This window comes from Melopsittacus undulatus, chromosome 6 (assembly GCF_012275295.1).
Source record: "Melopsittacus undulatus isolate bMelUnd1 chromosome 6, bMelUnd1.mat.Z, whole genome shotgun sequence".
NCBI classification, from domain to species: domain Eukaryota; kingdom Metazoa; phylum Chordata; class Aves; order Psittaciformes; family Psittaculidae; genus Melopsittacus; species Melopsittacus undulatus.
Genome location: NC_047532.1, coordinates 61,159,304 through 61,182,063, shown reverse-complemented (window position 1 = coordinate 61,182,063; position 22,760 = coordinate 61,159,304). Strand labels below are relative to the sequence as shown.

Here is a 22,760-nt window from a genome sequence, read left to right as displayed (position 1 = left end):
GGCACCAGTATGACAGCTATGGCATCTGTCTCCCAGCAGGCAAAACCTATTCTCTTTGTTTCCAGTTGCAGAAAAAAAACCATAAACAACTACTGAGCTTTTAAAAATTATTTAACAAAGGCAGGCTATTGTACTGCTGCCCTTTGGCCAAAGAGCAGATATACATTTCACAGAGCTGACATCTAACTACCTGGGACACCTCATTCTGCCAAAAAGGGATGATGCATCACAACAGCACAAAAGCTCTGGTGAAACCAATTTCCTCAAACTTCACTCGAAAAGAAAAGGGGGGGAAAAAAGCAAGTTTTGATTATAACCCATCTCCAACTTTGGATAGAAGTTGTATAACACTATCTTAATATGGTTTTGGTTTTATTACCTGAAAAAAAATAAACGGCATCCGATGTCAGAACAAGACAAGTTGTGCTTAACTGAGTAGTAATGATCTACATATTCATGTCTGTTACACGTAATATACATGTATCAATATATTACATATGTAACATATAAGTAGTGAGCTACACTGTTTCATTTAATCAGAACACAGGTTTTTTTATTTACCTTAGGTGGTTTATCATATTTCTCTACAATGAAGTTGTACTAATAACCAAGTTTTTCTGCTATTGCAAATGTTTGAGATCAGGACTTTTAACTGGTCCACAGGAACTGAAAGAGAAACTAAACCTTCAGTACTGTTTACAAACAGAACTTGGATGTATGCTTGCAAGAAACCCCAGAAAGCATACAGAGGATTCGAGCAACATTCCCAGTGACACTTTTATGTGAACTAACAGGAAGAGATTGAGGCTTGTGTTCAGAGACCAATCTGTCACCATAATTTTATCCTTTTTTTGTGAGTGTCCTTTGCAAAGATCTCATCTGAATATAATAACTTAAAAATCACCAGAAGAGCATGTTTCACAAGAAGTCTGAAGTGATTATGCAGGAATATTAGGACAAAATTGTATCTCCTCTGTTCATGTTATAAATAAGACCAAAGACTACTGGATTTTGAAAAAGGGCTAAAGTGTTTTTACTAGGCACTACTGTAATTCAAACACACAATAGCCTGTATTTCAAAATAAAGATGAGCTAAAAATGAGACTCCTTAAAAAACTGATGATTTAAACTTCTTTAAAAAAGGCAATATACAAGGCATCAAAATTCCATGTTTATTTTTAATCACACTTTCATTATGATTACATAACTATAAATACATCTTTATTACCTCTGAGAATTATTTTTGTCATGTTTTCTAATAATGTCCATTATATTATCTCCTGTTACAAGGCTATTCTGTAATTGTTTAAGTCTCTGTTGTTCCCTTCTCTTTTGGTCATGAAGATACGGGGAATTCAGCAGCTGTGGGGGAAGAATGGTGCCTGTTGGTTTTACTCTCTTCACAACATCCCAAAAGAGCTTCTTGCTGTTGTTATTGATAAAAGTAATTGCAGTTCCACTGTGACCCAACCTTCCTGCTCTTCCAACCTGGAAAAAGAAAAAATCATTTTAAGTTATTGCTATTAAATGCAAGTTCTTCAATGATACTTAAAGCTTACTTTCTGTTATAAAACACTGACTAACCTAAGTGACAACACCAAACCTCTTTGTCTCACCCTCTAAGCATAAGGTTTTTATAAACTTCTTGAAGTCAGAATATGCAGATCTGAAGATTTAGCTTAAATTCATCAAAAAATCACAACTTGCTTATGGGACATACCTCAAGTCCAATATTGATGCTGAGATGTATGATACAGCCTATGAGCAACGGCTTACAGTAAATCTGGCCCAAACAAAATACTTCAAAAAATGCCTATTGTAGCAATGACACATACATGTATCTTGTATGAAGCACGGTATATGAAGCACGGTATGTACAAGCATGAACATAAAAAAGCCCTTTACTTTCAGTGTTCTAGTAACTGAAAATTATTTATCAATATTACCCAAAGTGCTTGAACAAATTAGAAAGGTATATACAAAGACTCTCTATTTAGGAGGAGATACCATGCTAATATTGGTACAGTGGAAAGACCATCTGTATTTATTTAATACTTGCTTGAAACTTTTGCATAAAGAGAATTAAAGACCAGAGAGGTTAGATCAATTTGCTCAGGATCTTGTCTTAGGGAGTGAGTTTCAAGTGTCTCCAAGGACAAAGGTCCCACCATGTCTCTGGGTAGCTCACTCTACTGCCTAACTGCTCTTGCTGTCAAAAACAAAACAAAGTTTTTTTCCCTGTTATTAGGCCAGAATTTCCCTTGCAGTAAACTGTAACTATTGGCTCTTGTTCTTTCACTGTGCATCTCCAAGAGTCTAGCTCTGTCTCCTATGTAACCATGCATTACCAAACAGAAAACCACAATTAAATCTTTCCTCCAGCCCAAACAAGCTCAGTTCCCTCTGTCTGTATTTAAATGTCATGTGTGCTAGCCCCCTGACTTTGTACATACTCTCTCCCCTTTGTTGGCTTTTCTTGTAGTTGATGTTCTCAAAACTGTCACAGTACTAGAGTGCTGTAGCTTTTAAGTTCCAAAAAGAGGGTAGTAATTATTTTTCTTCATCTGCTAGCCAAACTAGGGTTAGGGTGTTTTAACTACACACACACACACACCCCACACACCTTTTTATTTCTAAACCAGGAAATTCTCAGGAAAAAAAACAACAGAAGAGATACTGGAGTAGGAAGAGGGAATGAACATGAAGTTCACAACTGGCTTCCCAGCCATATTACACGCGTATCCCACACTGCAGATGAGCTGCAGCAGAAAGAGGGGTATTTGGCCTTTCTTCACATAGATAGTTTAAACACAGTAAGCTCTGCTTTCTATAGATACAAAATTATGCAAGAGTACAAAACAGGAAGAATAATACTTTAAACATAACTGACCAAAGAACACTGTTCTAGTCTATAGTAATATATAGGAGACAAAACAACAGCATTATAGATTTTAATAATTTACAGAAGAGACAGAAGAGATACTGAGCACCTTTCTTTCCTGTAAGAACAATATTCGGAAGAGGAAATTAACCTTTCTGTTTACACTTACATTTAAGTTTCCAGAGGTGGATGTCACATTTCATTATACTTTTCAAATAACGCTTTAGCAACTATTTACTTACCTGATGTACATATTCATCCATACTTGAAGGCATATCAAAATTTACTACCAGTTTGACGTTGACAAGGTCCAGACCTCGTCCAAGGACTCCAGTACTTACTATAACTTCATACTTCTCCTGAAGTAATCCCTAGCAAACAAATAATAAATAAATTTTTTTTTCCTTTATTTATATTTTGAACCTCTCCAAGGATAGGCTGGGGTTAGTTATATAGTGCAAGAACACACCCCTCGGGATTATTCTCCCGCAGAAGAGAGAATGACTCCCCATTTTCTTGATTTAAGTAAAAATATAATTCACAGAAGTAATTAAAGAAATTTAAACCACAATTTCAATTAAAAAATCGTCAATTAAACTTAAATGTATATTTAAATTCCCATTTCAAAGCAAATAATCTAGGAATTAGTCTCTAGTCATTTGCTTGGTCCATCTGTCTCTCCATTGTCTCAACAATACTCCAGGTTTTATTGTAGAAAAGCAATAAATTATGATTTAACTTGTTCAAAAAAAGCCATCTTAAAAAAAAAATTAAGCCATTTTAAATTTATCAAAACCCCACAAATTTAGGAGGCACAAACCTGCAATGTGTCTGTTCTTTCCACCTGAGACTTTTCAGAATGCATAGCTGTACACTGCAATCCTGTAATCTTGTGAACAGCATCACTCAACAGATCTGCTCCTAGCTTACAGTCCACGAATACCAACACTGGAGGCTTGAAGAGTTTTTTATCCTGTAAAATTAAACAGTTTATGTAAGAAGGTATTACAACAGTTTGCTGCTCATCATCACCACCTTGGATTCAATTTCTTCTGCTCATGATCTCTAATATTACCAAGACCTTCAGATGAATAAGTGTTTTTAAATTCATATATAAGAAGGAACAAGATACCAGCCAGTAAACTATACACCATCTGTACATCATGAACATATGATTTGTAGAATCAGAACCCAAGTTTATATCAATACATCCATTTTTTAAAAGCAGCTTTTATGTTTCTTTAAATGTTACATAATAATTCCAAACTTGAAATGAGGCTCAGTTAAAGATTCTAATTTACTTCTTGAATAACTCCAGCCAAGAATCCAAATTTCCCCCCCAAGGTACTCACAAAAGATTACTAATTTAAAATAATTTCAAGAAATAACTAAATTAGCTTTCTCACTGGTTTCTCTTCTGACTTCTAAAATCACAAACCACTCCCAGGCCACATAGCAGCTATGGCAGTTTAAGAAAGTTTTGTTCCTCTACCACTCTCAGATAACCAGTACAAATCTTTGGAGTGACACACTGTGAACCACAAAAAAATATCAGAATCTTAATTCTTAATCTGCATCCCAGCAAAAAAATCTAGTTTGCTGCTGTACAGAAGGAGCTGTTGGGTGCACTAGTTAGTGCAGTTATATGCTTAACCTCACTCCTCTTCTTCACTACATATTAGAATTAAAGATGAGAAACTAACAGAAATGTGCAAAGACATGACTCATAAGTTGTTCTTATGAGAAAATCATTGAACTTACGTTTAGTATTTCAAATAGCTTTTTCTTTTTAGATGGCTCTTCTACCCACAAGATAATCTGGCGAACATTGGAACATGGGAGATTCTTTTCTCCAATTGTTATTCTTACAAAATTGTGCAGAAGCTGATTTGCTAAGTGTTCAATCCCCACTGGAATCGTGGCTGATACCAGTATGGTTTGATGATCGACAGAGATGTCTTCCAAAATATCCAACACTTGCTGCTGGAAACCCATTTTTAACATGGTATCCACCTAAGTGAGCAGAAAAAAACAAACCAACATTTGTACCAGATTTTTCCCTGAGCAGAATCCTGAACAGACTGACAGAAGAACCATAATGTGCATAACTGGCACATAACGCAAATGCAGGACATTTTAATTCAGAAGAAAAGCTAAATAAGAAAATTAAAAACAAATGGTTCTCACTGGTCTAGCAGTATTACCCTGTCAGGTATCCAAGTCTGTTACAACCAACAGAACATGCTTTGTTCAAACACAGTTCAAACTGTGTTAAAAAAAAATCTAATTTTCCCCTTATGACATATATTTTATCTTTATAACAAAGAAAGTGTATGTTTAATCAGACCAGCCACTCACGCTGACTCTTCAAGGACCTCTGTATAAGATGCAACCCTGATAACTGAAAACTTACTTCATCCACCACTACAATTTTTATGCCATGCAGTTGAACAGAACTTTGCTTTAAAATCTCAAGAAGCCTTCCAGGTGTTGCTATTATAACCTAAGAAAAGAAACACACAAAAAAAAACCAACCCAGAAGTTAGAAATTCCATGAAAGGATAGATGACTCAGAAAAACTACAAAGTTACCACACATAGGTGAGAAGGCTGGTAACTGCTGATATTACTTGCATTCAAGTCATAAAACTCTTACAGATAACTTAAACTGTGAAGCCTCAAAAAGAAATGGACCCTTCAGAACTCTAATGTAAGCATCTAAATACAGGCAATATAACCTGCATTTATATATGCAGGTTATAATAATAAAAATTTACTTTTTTGCTGTAAATTAGAACTCGTCTATTCATATCTTTGTGTGACCATATGTGTCAACAGTAACATTTTGCTTCTCTGTGAATGTCATGGAAACATAATTCTCCCCAAGATCATTACACACTACAGTCCTTACCTTAACACTTTGCTTGAGACGGTGAAGCTGTGGTGGCAGTGGTAAGCCTCCAACCAGGAGAACTGTTCTCATGTTTGGCAATCCAGCCATCAGTTCTTTAGCTTGTCTCTCTATCTGAATTGCTAACTCCCTTGTTGGTGACAAAATAAGGGCAGATGGAGTTTCTGTCTAGAAAGGGGGGAAATTCTGTTGAACATGGAATTGCTTTATTATTTAGATGACAAGTTTTCAAAACTAAATCTCCCAATAATAATTATTAGTATTATATAAAATTATGGGATTGTTTCGGTTGGAAAAAACCTTAATTTCATTCATCTGCCATGGGCAAGGACACCTCAAACTAGAGCTGGTTGCTCAAGGCAGTGCTAGTGATGGAGCATTCACAAGTGCCCTGGGCAGCTTGTTCCAGTGCTTCACCACCCTGACAGTAAAGAACTTCTTCCTTATATCCAACCTAAATCTCCCCTGTTTAAGTTCAAAACCATTACCCCTTGCCTACCACAACAGTCCCTGATGAAGAGTCCCTCTATGGCACTCTTGTAGGCCCCCTTCAGATATTGGACGGCTGCTACAAAGTCTCCACTCAGATTTCTCCAGGCTGAACAGCCCCAGTTTTCTTTTCATATCAATTATACTAATTTACACAGTGCAGCTACTGTGGCTATAAATTATCAATTGCACTTTAATTTTATATGCATATAAAAATATATTAATATAAATTAAATAAATTATATAGTACAGCTACTGTGAATACAACATATACTGCTAATACCCTTTTTATTTGAAGACAGAAAGTAGAAGGGGATTATACCTTTAACAGTGCAAGCCAAGAAAGTTTGAATTACTCAACTTTTGAAAACAAAAAATTAATGCATGTCTAAGTGCACTGTTAGAACAGCTTCCTGACAACAAAAAAGACCCAGAAATCTAGTAGACATTTGTAAAGACCGGGGTTTTTCTATTTTAGTTATTGCACCGGATCTGTAACAAGTTCAGAATAAATTCTACATGAACTCAAAACACAAGATCTTGTTGAATCTAGAGACCATTAAAAAACAAAGCTTTTAGAAGTGTTGATAGGAACAGACTATTTCCCTTTACTGTCTTGCACAGCACTGCGTAAAAACATTATGGATTAGCCAGAGAAGATAGGCAGCAATAGAACTTCATACAGCAAAAAACCCCACATCTCAAATTGGAAAACAAAATTTGTAGCTCCTCTGACACATTATTAGTCAGCCAAGTACAAATGAATCATTTAAGCAGTACAGACTTAAGTATTTTTTCGGTTGTTCCTTATATAAGGATCTCCAACTGAAATCTCACCTCACTGATACTTCTGCAACCCAGAAAACACAAAATTACAGAGTAGTAATTCCTCTCAGATTAATATAGATCCCTAATTCTAGTTAACACATACTAACAAAGTAAAAGAAGATAAGGTAAAATGGGAAAGGGCAGGCGGACAGAATGTCTCCCTGCTTAGCTCCAAGACACACTATTAAGGTAACACTAATCACCTCTTCAGCAAATAAACAAAGCTCTCAGATACTGATGCTAGAGTCACCGAGTCACTGAACATTTTTCTGGATGGTGTATGTTTCTTTCTGGTCCACACTGGAATACTTACAAGTGAGCAACAGAAGGTTACTCCTTTCCCACTGCATCATCAAAGGAACTAAACAGTTAAATACTCAGGTCAATAAGAGCTTTTTGAGTTGTTTTCAAGTGGGCAACAGTGTTTAGCAACTTACCACACACACAGAAAAGGTATCTATGTTGAGAAGCCAGGAACCGTCAAGTACCTAATAACCAGATTACCCTAATGCTCTCAATATCTCATGTCTCTTTTACAATAAAAAATATTTTAAATAAAATAAAATTCTCTCCTGACATATACATTAGCCTATCAAGTACTCTGAAGATGAAGAACGAGAAAGATCACGTAGAGAAATTAAGTATTATTGATTAAGGCTCCAATTTTGTGCACGCCATTGTAAGTGTGTGACTGTCTTGCAAACTTTAATGATAATCAGAGAGATGCTAAAGCGTAATACTGCAGTTCTTAAATGCCTCTATATAATGCTGCCGTTCTTACAACTAATGCTATAGTACTTTAAAGATTATGAGAGTTATTTAAATAATCTTTAAGTTATTAATTTGAAAGAAACCCCATATTATACATAGACATTAGTGTATGTATATAGAATCATAGAATAGTTAGGGTTGGAAAGGACCTCTAAACACCCCAAAACATCAACTTGGATCAGGGTCCAGAATTTTCAAATATATACTTACACATCCCTTTCAAAATAAAACCACTAAAGAAAAAAGCAATATAACACACAAGGTACAGAATACTGTTTACCATGACTCTCATCATATACTCATATCCTTATGAAGAAAGTTCTCTAAATTGTTTTTATCCCACAGTATTGAATGAGAGACTATGTGACTATTTCAGAAATTATAATATCCCCAATTCCAAACCGTTATTTGACGGTCAGCTGAACATAATTCCAACAGAAATTAATCTGTGAAATAATGTCAATGCCAAAAAAACCTCTTTCAGTCATCAGAAACTTAAAGATACAGGAACAACTTCTTGCAGAGGACGTGGAATTATTTTCACTTACTATTTTAATCCATTTAGGAAATTTACCACAGAATTTAGTTATCTTTCTTAAGGAGAAACAGTATAATAAGTAATATTAATAGAGTTGCTTTATCTCCTAACAAGGCAAAAAATATTCAAAGTCACTAAAAATAATCTGCATCTCTCCTCACTCCAATAACCAATCATCAATCAAAAATATAATAGATCTTTGGATGTCAATAAAAACCACTGCAATTACATCCTCAGCTACACTGGGAACGCAAGAGACAAAGCTGCAAACTACTTTTTCTAAACATGTGATGTTTCATTACCTCTTTCAAAACCTTCATAATAACAGGGAGCAGGAAGGCTGCTGTTTTTCCAGAACCTGTGTCTGCGCTAGCAACAATATCCCTCCCTAACAGTCCAACAGGGATCATTTGCATTTGGATAGGAGTTGGGACTTCATAGCCAGAGTTCTTTAAATTGCGGTTTAAAGTTTCAGGAAAACCACAGTGTTGAAACTCTAAAATAGGTCTTGGAATTTGCTGGCCCTGGACGGCAATACCTAGCTGCAGTTTAAGATTCTCAATCTGCTCATCTTGCAAACTTAAAATAAAGGAATGATCTCTGTAGAAATAAGGTGTATTAGGCAGGTGTGCTTCTGACTGAGATTCTGCTTTCGTGAGTTGATCAGATTTTAGCTTGTTTTCCTTTTCTTGAGTCTGTAGAAGGTGTTTGGCTTTACATTCCAAGCTACAAACATCTTCATCTGTTTTATCGCAGATATACTCTCCATAGCGACCACACACAACACATACAGGTTCTCCAGGTTCTGCCCAGCGCTGGGATTTGCTGAAGGATTTTATGGGTTCTTCCAAAGAGGTGCCTTCAACAGTATTTTGGTTGTCCTTTCCCAAAGCTGTATTAGCAACACCAGGGTCTGCAGCTGCAGCTTCTGCGTGTTCTTGTACAACTTCATTGCACCTTGAAGCAGAAGTGTCTGTTCTAACTGACTTACAGTCTTCAAACTTGGTGGTCTCCTCTAGCAAAGATCCTCCAGAAGACAATTTATTTTTCTTAGCAGCTGTACAACTTCCATCTTCATCAGCAGCCCTCTTAACTTTAACAGATCTTGGTAAAAACATGCTCCAGTACACTAGAAAGAAAATTGTTACAGTTAGAAACTACTACCATTGCGAAAGGTAGGTTTTACTGTTACCACATAGAGTGTCTATGAAGCATATTTGCAAACCTAGAAATCAACTCCCAATCCCTGGAAAGATCTAGAAACTGCCTTGCTCAAAATAGATCTTGGTCTTTACAACGTTGAGGCAATGCAAAGGAATAATTTAAAGTAACAGCAGAAGTATAGAACAAGAGAGAGATCCACCTACAGTTAATTTTCGGTATTAGACATTTGCAATTAAATACAAACTGATTTTTTCACTATCTGTTTGGGAATGTACCCATTTTGAGTCAGTCATATTTAAATCCCTTGGAGAGTTTAACTGTTTCTAAGCTGAGAGAGAGGCAAAACATACATTCTTCCAAGCTATGAAAAAAACCCAAACCAACCAAAATATAAATTCTTAAAAGTATGGCAAATTTAGTACAGAACCCACCCAATACTTCCACTTTTGTTGCACTTTTCAAGGCCCACCCATATTAAAAAAAATGCTGTAGAGATCTGTTTAGAATCCAACTGTTTGTTCAGGGTGTCAAAGAAAAAGCGAAGACATACACAATTTGCCAAATGTCTACTGTAACACAAGGAAGGCGAATGAAGTGTCCATAAATAATTGTAACTTTTATATTCTGAAACTTTCAATAGTTGAAAGTGTTAGGTGTTTTCAGCAATCGTTTCGTATGGTACAACCGGTAAAGAAGGCACACAAAATACCGCTATTTTACTCTGAACTAATCGTACTGTGCATACCAGTCTCTGTAAACTTCGTATCAGCTTTCTAAATATGCACACAGCTACCTCTGTGTTTTCTGCGTAAAAAGAGGCAACCCAAAGTGGTAATACATGAGCGCGAAGCTCACCATAGAGCGAGCTCTCTGTGGAGCACGGGCAGACCCGCAACGCCTGCACGGCGGCTGCCGCCATCGCCACTGCATCAAACCAGACCTCATCACTTATTTTTCACACCTAACGAGAACTTCACACAACAAACCTCTTTATAAACTCAGCTGCCTTCCAAGTGAGGGGAGCACCACGGGCTCACGAGGAGTACCAAGAACACGAGAAAGCCGCACCCCTCAGGGGCTCCTGGTGAGCTCCCGTCCTGGCGGTAGCACCACCGCGCCAGGAAGTCCCAGTCCCTTCCTGTGCCAGCCCCTGCCGCCCCTCCAGCAATACCCACCCCTCGGCACAGAGCCGTTCCTACCTACAGCCTCCCCTGCAGCAATACTGGGAGGCGGAGCCCGACCCCACCTCCTCCTCCCCGCAGCAGGCAGAGGGATGACACCCCGAGACCGCTGCCAACCGGCCGCGGAACGGCTTGCGCCGCCTTTTTTCACAAAATGGCGGCGGCCACACGCAAACAGCGCCGGGCGAGCAGCCGGCGGAAGCACGGAGCTGCCACTGCTTCGCTGCCGGAGACAGGGTGCCGGGTCGAGTGGAGAGAAAGCCCAACAAAGAGCGGAGCGGCTCAGACCGCCGTCACCGCCAGCCGCACCAAATGCCGAAACCCGCGCGGCAGGCCGCAGCCTAACGGCTCGTTCCACGGGTTCCCAGGCCGCGGCTGCCGGGCCTGCGCACTCGGCCTGGGAGGGGAAAACCGCATCACCGGGAGGTGGCACTGCCGAGCTCCGTTTCGGTGGTGGGGGACCGAACGGGCGACTGTTAATCCTCTTCGGCGGTGCGGGGCAGGAGGGCCCAGTGCTCCCGTCGTTACAGCCCGAGTTGCCATATGTACACAAGTTACTGCACATGACAGAGGTGTAAGGCATGCCATATAAATGCCCAGTGTGCCTTGACCCACTTAAAACACTTGGAAGGCCATGAGGAGAGCCCCATTCAGATACTGCAAACTGTTTTTTTTTCCATAATAAACACTTTTTTTTTTTTTTACACTACATCACAATGCATGAGAACACTTAAAATTATCATGGTTCAGTGCAGGGCAAAAGACTTTCTACTGGACTCAGCAAGATAGCCTAGTTGTGTGACAACTGCATCAGCGCCACTGCCGCAAGCAAACCTGCCACAAGCAAACCAACCAAGCTCATGGAAAACTATACTAAGGCTTGGATATATGTCCACTGTAAAAGCTAGTTTTAGCTGCTTGGCCATTGTGAACAAGGGTGGTCATTGCTACTCCCTGTCTTCCCAAGGACTCACGTAACCAGAAGGAGGTCAGTCAACCTGTCCAATATACTCCTGCACCATTTGCAGGAGCTTCCTGGATTTGAGCACAAGCAGGAACATGAGAGTATTCCCAGAGCATGCCCTATGACCATAAATGATTTGGAGCATGGGAAAGATACTTTGCTGGGAGCTACCTGGGTTGATGTACTCCCATGCACTCCAGATACTCCAACAATGATCCTGCTAGCCTGAAAGTATCCACAAAGATCGGGACTTCCATTTTCTTTCTGGCTTTTTACATTTGCTGGTGACCATGACCATCACTTCTGCTAAAAGAGAAAATCCATAAATACTAGCAGCCCCTTTGGAAACAGTTTAATGGCAGTCCAGAGGAACAGTCAGAGGAACCAAAGGGAATGGGGTTAAAACAGAGACACACATAAAGTTGGGGGCTTTAGAGCAGCTGGCCACAGCATTCTATAACATTCAAGTCCTGTTACACTTGCAATGTGGTCTACCTTAAAGTATGCTGGTTTCCTCGTTAGATTACCACACTAGCAGGACAAAATTAGTGCAAATAGGGTTGTTTTTTTTTTTTTGTCTGTGTGGGATTTTTATTTAACTAGTGCAATCAGAAGAGACTACTGAGATTCTGGAAACATTAAGTGGGCATTTCTAGACTTGAAAAACTGTCAGGCATCTTTCACCCACATTCCATAAATTCCTCATTCTCTGATAAAATCCCCACCTTTCTCTGATTCACCCTCTGTCATTCTCCTTTGTTTGTACTGACTTTCTTTTCTTCATTTTCCCTCCTGGAGAATTTCTAACATAGGCAGATTTCCTTAACTTCCATTTTTACGAGGTCATTTCCTGGAATTCAAAACATCATTTGCTAAATTAAGACCAGTATTTCAACAATATTCAATATGATATGAGAGGCTTCATACTCTGTAAGTCCATATACCAAAATGCAAACATCCTTATACATCAGCTTTTTCTGTTGGGTTTTATTGGGTTTTTTGGTGGTGGTTGTAGTGGCATTTTCTCTTAACAGTAGGTTTCTGTTAATATTAACCTAATGGAAACAATTGAGTCTAAAGAAAATTAAAGTCCCTTTTTTATAATGGAAAGAATATTGTTGTTTTGTTGAAAGGTACCTTTCTGCCCTCACCTGCCATGAGAGAACACTTTGCACACTTTGGTTACACAGACATACTCAAAGTCTTAAGATTAAATAACACTGTTCATACTCTAATACAGCAACTTGAGCATTTTTGCTCATAGCATATTTTCCTGCTGTTCTAAGCTGCAAAATGCAGAAGTCTAGCATACGCATTTGTGTGGAAGGTAAAACTGTAGTAACTGAGTGTATTCCATGATTCACTTCTGGATACATGACTTTCAATTTTTGCCCTACCCTGGATTTGTTTCATGAGAACACTATTTTGTTACTTATCAGCACTTTCTGATTAGGTACTGATTTTATTTTTTTTTTCCTTTTAATAATCACTTTGAAAATACAAGTACTATGTTGCTCATAAATAGAGGGTCCCACGATGGAGGGAAGGAAGTCACCAGTGCATTCTGCAAAACTTGTACTGTTTTGCAGATTGATATGGCAACCTAAAGATCAAGAAAATGACAAATAAGCCATCAAGGAGATCTCAGATACTTAACACAAAGGCCAACAAACAAGTTTTACAAGAGCCTTAGAGGATTTGGTTATGATGACAGGTAAAATTCAGACAGACAAATGCAAACCTACACAGACATATATCTTGACACTGAGTACTGAATGATAAAGATTGAATTGACCTTTACTATTCAGAAAAAAGATGTGAGGATTAGTAGGAATAATTTTGTTAAAGCATTGGTTCAGCATGTAACAGCAGTCAGAAAAAAAACAAAGCTACATGGTACAGAATAGTAAGAAAGGTCTAGAGAACACTACTGTGTAAACTGACAGTTCACATATAGGAACGCACCTTATATTTGGTGTTTCCCCATCACTCACTTCCCTTGTCTGAGGGATAGATATTGAAATTAAGTTTTAGAAAAGGACTTTACAGATATTCAGAGGCATGAAAGGACTTCCATCCAAGACATAATTACATAAACTCAGTCTGAAAATGAGATGACTCAGGAACAGATATAATAGATCTACTGTACCTTGAGTGACTCAGAGATGCTATACCCTATTGATAGTTCATTCTTTCTTCCAAATAAAACTTGTAATATCCTTTATAGTAAGTACTTACTGAAAAGGAGTGCAAGCTTCCACTGAATGTAGTATGTTATTTTTTATTTACACAGATAATTTAATCAGGATACAGGTACCAAAATCTCTTCTGGAACAGCTACTGTGCTTTGTGAGCTCACTAAATAAGTATTTTTTTTTTCCTGGAATAAAGCATAAACATTCAAGTCCAGTCACTTCCCTAAGTTTTTTTAGAATGCTGAAATATGTAAGAGTAATAGGTAGCCTTTGTGAGTGTAATTCCCATCCTCTCGGCTCTTGATGCTGCTAATCAGATCTGAGGCAAATGACATTTTAGTAAGATTTCTGAACTTACAGTTTTGTACATTTAAAGTTCAGCAGACTGTACAAACAGTCCCCAGACAAGATGCTCTCAGATATCCTACAAGGGTTTTGTCTTGGTACTTTTCCTTATAAAATCTAGTTAATTCAAGCTGATTGAATAAAATAGCGTTTAAGTCCTGTTAAAAATCACGAACAATTAGGACATTAATTTTTACACATTCTGGGCAATTCATCTGGGGATGTCATAATGGAAAAATCTTAGTTTCCAGGATGTGTTAAAAGAAACCCCAAAAAGTAGCATCTGTATTATTGTTATTTGACTTACTTGATAAAACACCAAGAAATTACAGTTTTCTCATCTTGTTTATGCTGCATATGTACCAGTACAACAGCTGCCTAAGAAAGTATCACACACTGTCATTAGAAACCACTGTTCAAGTATAGTCCTTATATCATTAATGTGCCTCTTCAAAGTAACTTTTAAAATAAGTATTAAAAGCTACAGAAATGTAACGATGCACACACAAACCAACAGGTACAAAACCCCTAATATATATTGACACAGATTTACTACATAGATATACAGCAACTTATTATTTGAACTTTAAGCAAATTTATATTAGAATAACAAGGATAGTAAATAAATTAAAAGTAAGAATAAATAATGAAAACAACTGAAGCATAAATTATTAATACTAAGGTATTCAATTTTTTTGGTCTATTTTAAATTGCATCATGAAGATCTTTTCATATTCACTCATGGTTTCTATTTCAATTATACAGAAAGCAAGTGGGGCACGTTGGATTCCTGCCCTCAGTTTAAAAACGGGCGCTTCACTCTGTAACATTCCTTAGAAGCATGAACCAACCTTTCCCATCACTTGCAAATAATAAATAATTCAATAAAACAAGACTGGATTAAAGCAGGAGACTGAAATCCCTCTACTCCCAGGCACACTAAATCCATAAGAAACAGGCATTCAACATATTAATTCAGAGATGATATCACAAGCATTTCAAAGAGCTGTTTGACTGTACCGTATGCCTCAGCTCTCCACAGCAATACCTCCCAGAGTGACCGTATTAATTAAAATCTGTACTAGAGCACAACCTGTGGGCACTTCTCCATGAATCTGTTCTCAAGTTCCACACAGATTTCATTAACAGATAAATACATCCCAAAGGGAAAGTGTCCAAAATATTTTAATACACTGTATTTAAAGTTCCCTTTGTAGCCAAAATAGCCTCATGTGATGTCCAAATTTCCACTTAGAGTGGGCTCCCAGCATACGCAAAACTACTGAGAATGAACTCAGAATCCAAATAACACCAAATGCATCATTCCATCAAGTGTCAAGTGTCAGCACCAACAAATCAGAAAATAAAAAGTCCCTCAAAAGAATGTGTCTCATGAAGAGGAACAGGTTCTAGGGGGGCTAGAGGGCTTTTCTTTATGCTATTAACTATTTTAAATAGCTCAAGATATATGTTATGCATCATTATTCTAAACTAAGGAATCCCAGTTCTTTACTGTTATAATGGATGAAGAGCAAGACATTTATGAAGATGTCACTTAACGAATAAAAAGTATTCCCTGATTTTTTTAAATCTTTTTTTTTAAAGCATGCCACAATATTTATAATTGGAGTTAAGAAAACATCCACTGCTTGGGTGAAAGGGAGGGGCAATGTCTTTCCATTCAGCAGGCATGGGAGTCAACGCATGTTTACTTGGGGATTGGTGTCTGTGTCTGCTCCACCTGGTGCTATGAAACAAACTATTTTTCTGCCTCTTTAATGTTTTGGGAATTTGAAGCCACTCTGCAGATCTGTAGGTAGGTTGTCAACAGCAGCTCCAAACCAAACCATACTTAATGAATAGTTCTTTGATTGAAGGAATTGGTGAGTCAGTGACTCCACTGGTTTCTGAATCACAGCTTTAAAGAAACCACACAAGAAAAATCCAGGTAACCTAAAAACAAATAATGGTGGCTAGCCATTAACTAGTCAATGCTGCTAATATTCATATAAAACGTCCTGATCAGTACAGATACTGTATGGAGTATACTTACTATAAGGCCTAGTTTTTCTTATTTTGCTTAATCAAAAAAAAAAAAAACCAAACCCAACTCCTAAGCTTTCTGAAAGGAAATAATCAGTAAAAGAGGTCTTAGACTAAGTTTTTCAGGCTTCCCGAGCATTCTCTTTGTTTTAAGAGCCATATCCTAAGGAAATATTGGTCAATATTAGTCTCTGAAGAAATCTGTGGTAAAATTAGAAGTAAAAAATTACTTAAATCAGCATTCTTAAAGCATATTACTGAGGGATTAAAAAAAAAAAAAAAAGAACAAACCAACCAACCAAAACCCCAGCAGCCCTTCCCTGAAGCTCTGGCATTTAATGCCACTAATCCATAGGGAAATAACTGCATGGGGCAAATCATGCAATAATTATGAACATAATTAATGCATGTGATTAAATGCTCAAGTACTGTGTATAACATTTACTTTGAGAATCAATGGAATCTCTGATTTAATAGCACTGTAGCCTTAGCACAACTGTAAAAAATAGAGCAAATACAATTACCAACTTCTTTGTAGAAGACACAGAGTAGTTTTTCCAATTAAAAGAACTGACTTTAATATACAAGAATCATTTAAACAAATTTAAAAATCTCTGTAAAGTCTCTGAGACTTACAGAACACATATTTGATCAAAAGATTGCAAAGACAATCACAAATTTCCAGGGACTTCAGTAAGCAGTAAACCAGAACCCAGATTCTTAAATAATTCAGGTGTAGACTAACAGGATTAAATAAATCTTGCTGTGCAGAATTAAGAATTAAAAATCTCTGCTTTCATGTTAATCTAGTTTTCTTTCTGAAAGGATCTAAAATACTATGTTTAAAAGCTGCTTACCAGTTTGCCATGTAGATTTGTGTTCCAATTAATAAGGCTGTTTGGCAGCATATAAGATTGGTATTTATTTCAAAAACAAGATAACACCCCCAAAACATGCACTTACTGAAATTAAACCATATTGCCTTCTCCCCTACCCCACGGTCCCAGACAAAAGGATGGGAAAGGAAGAAAAAATCCACAGAAGACACTAGGAATCATTAAGTTCCAGCTTGCCAGATGACCAGTGTTCAATGTGTATTACCACCCGCCCCCTCAATAAACTCTCTTTCCAATCATATTGCTTATTAAGAGATTAAGACCTTTCTAATTAATCAACAAGAATTATAAATGTAACAGTTTATGCTCTGGTACACTGCATTTGCATTACAGGGTGGAAGGAAGCACAGAGTTATAATCCATTAACGTGACAGACCGAAGGAAAAATTTACAACATAAGCCTTTTGAGTAAATGGATAATAAATTTCTCTCTCCAGCTCTGAAGCTCCTACCAGCATTTCTAGTTTTGAGAACAGAAAGTACTGTACTATGAAGGGTCTGGAAAACATGCAAGAGATCTGTTAGAAACTAGACTTTTTACCAGTCATCTTGTTAAAATCTATGCCAATACTAATCATTAGGTTAAACCTGAGTACTTCCTAAAATTACGTTTGGTCCCTATTTGTCTCTGCATGAAGTCTTAAATTAGCCAAGTTGATTCCCTCACACAAAAATTATTAAAGGACATCGAAAGACTATAACTGTATCTACAAAAAGCCAACTCACTGCTGCCAGAGTAGAAGCCAAATTCAGGATGTCCCCACTACTGAGAGACTGCCAGCTGTGACTGTTGCCTTTGGAAGCCACTGCCAGCTATTAGAAAACAGACGATCCTTCCAGTGCCTGTACTTTCTCCTAGCGGCAGGCTTGATGGCTCTGCAGCATTCAGGTCTCAAAGGCCTCATTTATGTCAGCCTTCACCACCACTCTACATGTCTGTTGTTGTTGGGCTCTAGCCCAATAGATTTTTAAATTTCTTAAATGTCACTCCCTGTGTACAGAGCATTTGATTACACTCTTAATAGTTTAATTAAAAAAAATACATCTTTTTATATACAGTGCATATTTTCTTCCACTGATTCATATTGCAGGTCTCCAGTATTAGTTTAGCAGACCTTTGGCATACTTGACGTTAATTTCACTAGCACAGATCTTTGTCATGTGCTATAAAAGACAAGGTACATGATGTCTGTTACAACCCAGGACACATGAAGGCTAAGCAAAATAGAGGATAGAAGAATTGTAAATTAGTTTACAAAAATAAAACTTACACCTTCAGCTAAAATCTTTTCCAAAAGGATTGTGATGCAATACAAATACCTGGTCACCAGGTAGGCCATTTGTCCATGACTTTTTTTAACAGTAAAGTATAGCAGATGGCTTTCATTTCAAAAGGCAAAATGTTTTTTACTTTTTCTTATCTCTAAACTAGGTGCATCAATTTCACTCTTCCTTCCCTAGATGAATTTCTTCCATTTACTTCTCTTATGCATACAAAAGAATGAGTGAAAACATGGTTGACATTTGCTACAATTAATGCTCTTCCTCCTCCTTCAATTTCCTTTTCATGAACTCTAAAACCCATAAACCCGAGAAGCTGCAAAAGCAGGGCTAAAGTCTTCTGCCAGTTCCTCCCTACTAAACAATGTATAGCTATTTCCAACAGCCCAAAGCTTTTTCTGTCACCTGGCAGACTTGGGTTTTTATTAGCTCTTGAAAATAAAATAGGGGTAAAGAAGCAATCTGAATCTGGTCTTAACATGACTATATTTCTGTGTCATTAGTCCTAATACATAATACAGTGTTTATGGAGGGTGCACTAGTATGGACAACACCTAACTCAGGGTAAAACCCATGAACAGAATGTTATCATGCTGAAACTTGCAATGGCAGAACAATTACGTATTGGACAAATGGTTTGCATCACATTGCACTGTTAGCCTCAGAAATGATTCACTGTGTCATTTAATGACCATTTCAAGTACTGTTCTACCCCTTTAATGCTTCAGCAAATAAGTTTCTAAACATTTATTTGTAAAAATGAACTAAAGTAGCCTCCTAAGGAATAGAGCTTCTTTTTTAAAAATGCATTTGATATAGATAAACATGCCATATTAAGTCATTACAGAACCACTACACTACGCAAATTTCAAGGAGTTAAAACACTTGTGTAATCTTTAAGTGAAAACATACCTTAAAATTCTAGTAATTCCATTTGCTAATTTATGTTTCTTGGTCCATCAATTAAAAGAATTAGAACTAATCTGATCATATGTTTAAAGTAAATTCATCCTCTCAGTTGGATATTCACTCATGGCAGAGATGCACTGTCCTTCCAGACAAATTCTCCTTAACAGTCATCCTACAGAGACAAAAAAGTATAGATTAAAGAATTACAAATAACATGACCAAAAAGCAGGTCTCAGTATTATTTCTGTCTTCTGGCATAAAATCCCTAGTCTGTGAAGAAGCAAAAGACTTCGGGACATACCCCAGTCTTGGAATACCAAGATCACTCAGAAGACAGATTCTGTAAAAAAGGAGGGGACCAAGTCTGTGTAAATCTGAAACTGACCTTACCCTAAGCCTGAAGAGTCTACCTCTCAATATTTACCATGTCTAACTTGGGCTCCTCTTACAGGTTCCTGAAGTAGCTTTTTTAATTTATGTATGTCTGAGAAACCCAGTTCAGAAGAACTGACTGAGTTCCTAGTTCAATTCCAGCTAAATCAGCCCTTGCTGGTACCAGCACATCAATTAAAACACATCCCTTCAAATCCAAACCTAAGAAGTAAAAATTACTTGTCTGGAAACAGCTGTCACTCAAAATGTTCATGTAAGTCCAGCCAAACTCACACCTATCTAAAATAAGATGGAGATACATTCTCAGAACATGGCTTGGCTTTTCTTTTTTTCATTCAGAGGATGGCCCTGTACCATACACTCGATACTGTATGGATTTTTCTCATAAATGTTCTTATAAAGCTCTGTAAGGTTGTATACTATTAAATATGAAAATATAAAATTAAAGTACTTTTGTCTTAAGAGATCCATTTAAAACGTGGTATGTGTAATTAGGTTTTATGGCATAGGACAGAAAATGTTTTGTTGTCTCTTATAAGGTAGACACACAAGCAAATACAGTCAAGGTGTGATAAAACTTGAGGACTTCAAAGCACTGAGTAAGTGAAAATGCTAATAAACACTAATTATATGAGGCTGACATTTTCAAGATAACCAAAAGAGATGAGAATACACCACAATGTTAAAAAAACATAAATCCTTTAACTCTCTCTTGAGCGTCTGCTTCTGTTAATCACTTGCAGAATTTACCAATTAGTTGTTACAAATACTAAGCAGACAAACCTCCACTTCTCATGACATGGTAACACTGACCATCTGTGGTTTAATTGCACACTTCAGGACCACAGATCGCTGAAGTTAAACCAACGGATTTGTCCTGCTCAAATTCAGTTAGGTTCCTTAACTGTCTGCTGTGAGAACACGCAGACAATGCATTAGCTCAGCTTGATAAAACACAATAGCTATTAAAAAAGAAAGCAAGCCTCAAAACTGCAACATATCTCTCACTACCAGCCTTGAATGACTGCTCCCTATGCTTTCTATTAGAAAGATTCAAAGATGCCAGCAACCTTGCAACTGGTGACTGCAATAACAGAGGGTAACAAGACAGAAATAATGAATGCCTCTTTGTTAAGCATTTTGTTTGTGCTGTTCCAAGAGAGATCTGCCAAGAGCTTTCCATGCAAACCTTATTTTTCTGGGATTTCTAACTTGGCTGCAAAAACTCCAATGTGATAATGCCCAGTTCAAAAGAATTCAGGTTAGAAGTTTTAAAATGTTTTCATTATTAATACATTAAATTTAGAGTAAACATTAAAGAAAAATAGCACTTCAGATATTTTTTAGCTGCTTTATGGAAAAACCACTCTGGTTAGGAAGTTTACACCCCAGATCATTATATATTTTCTAACCCCTTGGTATTAAATAAGTCTGAAGAACTGCAGCATGAAAGCAGACTTGTGTGTGTATGGTCAAATCTCCACTGATGTGTATTTTCTTTTTAAGGAAGACTGTATGAAACACATATGAATCACTCATGGGATTCTATCTGCTAAACAATTCAGTGGATTAAATCTGTACTAATCCTTAATACGATTCAGCTGACATGTGTATAAGGCCAGGCTGTGAAAAAAATTGGCTAACACACCATTGTTACAAAACATAATCCTAGAATTTCCATGTTAAATTTTGTTAGGTTGTTTTTGTTTTGTTTTTAACCAAATATTTCAAAGCTTTGAGCTATTCAAAAGTCCAGTTTCAGTGTTCCAGTTTTCTTTTCTTGTATATGACCCATTAGGACAAGGTAATTTTGTTCAGTTCCTTGCCAACGCAACATTGTTTCCTGTGGCAACCAGTAAGATAGGTAGAAATAAGATTTCAGGCACAACACAGATTGTAGCCCAAGCTAAGGAAGCTCAAGCAACAGCTAAATGTCAAGAAGCAAGAAGGCTATGATAGTTGCCTGAGCTGTGAAAAAGTGGTGGCTTAGGTTTATACCTAAAAGGAGGAAACCTCCCAGCAATTCAAAACTAAGAGAGACTATAAAAACCCATCCAAAAAATTATAAAACCTTTCAGAATATACCTAGTAAGATCATTTCAAAGGAACAAGGCCAGCAAGTACCATGAGACAGAGTAGCCTAGAAGTGTTTCTGCTCATTTTCCTGACTAACTTGAGATTTCCCTCAGGAAAATTTGTCCAGAGCACATTATCCCCCCAAATATCTCTACCTACCTTACAGTTAATAAACAAGTAATCCTATGAAACAACAGTTCCTCTGAGAAGATTTGTAAGTCAGCCAAACATGCTGAGTATATAAAGACTTTAGCATTCTTGAGGAGTTTTTATGAACTGAAGTAACTCATCATACTCAGATTCTCATTCTGCTCAGCTCCCGAGTAAAGCTGCAGGGAAACAGCTCCCCTTGACATTACCAATGTAAATACTTGAAAAATAGAGTACTACTGCACTATACAACCTGAACAAAGAAATAACATGGCTAGCCAAACAACAGACACGTAAGAACAAAGAGCTCCTACCAGATCAGTGGAACATGAAGCAAAAAGACAAGGTAGAGAAAAGGCTCCTGCATTACTGATGCTGTCTGCTCTGCAAGAAGTGACAAAGGTAGTCAGTGGTTACAAGAGGGTGTTGGCCCTGGAAAGCATGACATGTCTTCCTTTAATGATTAAAGAGCCAGCAGAAGCACAGACACAGAACATCTCCATGCAGATGGCTCTTAATCTTCTGTTGATACACAGGAAACCTGCTCTTTAGCAGCAGCAAGGATGTTTCTGTGGGACATAGCTCTCTTAAATAATGAAATCAAGAGCAATGTAATAATACCAAAGCCTTTCTTGTTATTGCTTGCCTGGTCTTACAGTATCTGAAACTTTATCATTTTGACTATGAACTACCATGATATCCTGGGCTCTGACTAGAATTGCTATGACCTTCTACAACATAAATAG

General features: G+C 37.3%; 1 protein-coding gene across 6 annotated transcripts; it reads right to left on the bottom strand.

Annotated features, from left to right (window-relative positions):
* Positions 1-1,149: 1,149 nt before the first annotated feature.
* On the bottom strand, positions 1,150-22,398 carry DDX59 (DEAD-box helicase 59). 6 transcript variants are annotated; one of them, XM_031048046.2, is made up of 9 exons: positions 22,329-22,398; positions 19,399-19,567; positions 8,720-9,546; positions 5,792-5,959; positions 5,295-5,384; positions 4,643-4,894; positions 3,702-3,854; positions 3,124-3,252; positions 1,150-1,488 (listed from the first exon to the last, which is right to left on the bottom strand). In XM_031048046.2, the coding sequence occupies exons 3-9, from the start codon at positions 9,533-9,535 to the stop codon at positions 1,225-1,227; spliced, it is 1,872 nt and encodes a 623-aa protein (XP_030903906.1). In that variant the 5' UTR covers positions 9,536-9,546; positions 19,399-19,567; positions 22,329-22,398; the 3' UTR covers positions 1,150-1,224. The 6 variants fall into 6 exon arrangements, with proteins under 6 accessions (XP_030903906.1, XP_030903910.1, XP_030903911.2 ...); XM_031048050.2 differs by lacking the exon at positions 19,399-19,567 and having other exon boundaries at positions 22,329-22,394; XM_031048051.2 differs by lacking the exons at positions 19,399-19,567; positions 22,329-22,398 and adding an exon at positions 12,452-12,543.
* Positions 22,399-22,760: the final 362 nt, after the last annotated feature.

Excerpts from the sequence above, each read along its gene's own strand:
- DDX59 (XM_031048051.2), bottom strand. The coding sequence starts at position 12,476 with ATGACAGAGGGTGAATCAGAGAAAG. Across the intron at positions 5,960-8,719 it reads TTATGAAGGTTTTGAAAGAG|ACAGAAACTCCATCTGCCCT; the intron begins GTAATGAAACAT and ends CCCCCTTTCTAG. Across the intron at positions 5,385-5,791 it reads GTCTCAAGCAAAGTGTTAAG|GTTATAATAGCAACACCTGG; the intron begins GTAAGGACTGTA and ends TTCTTTTCTTAG.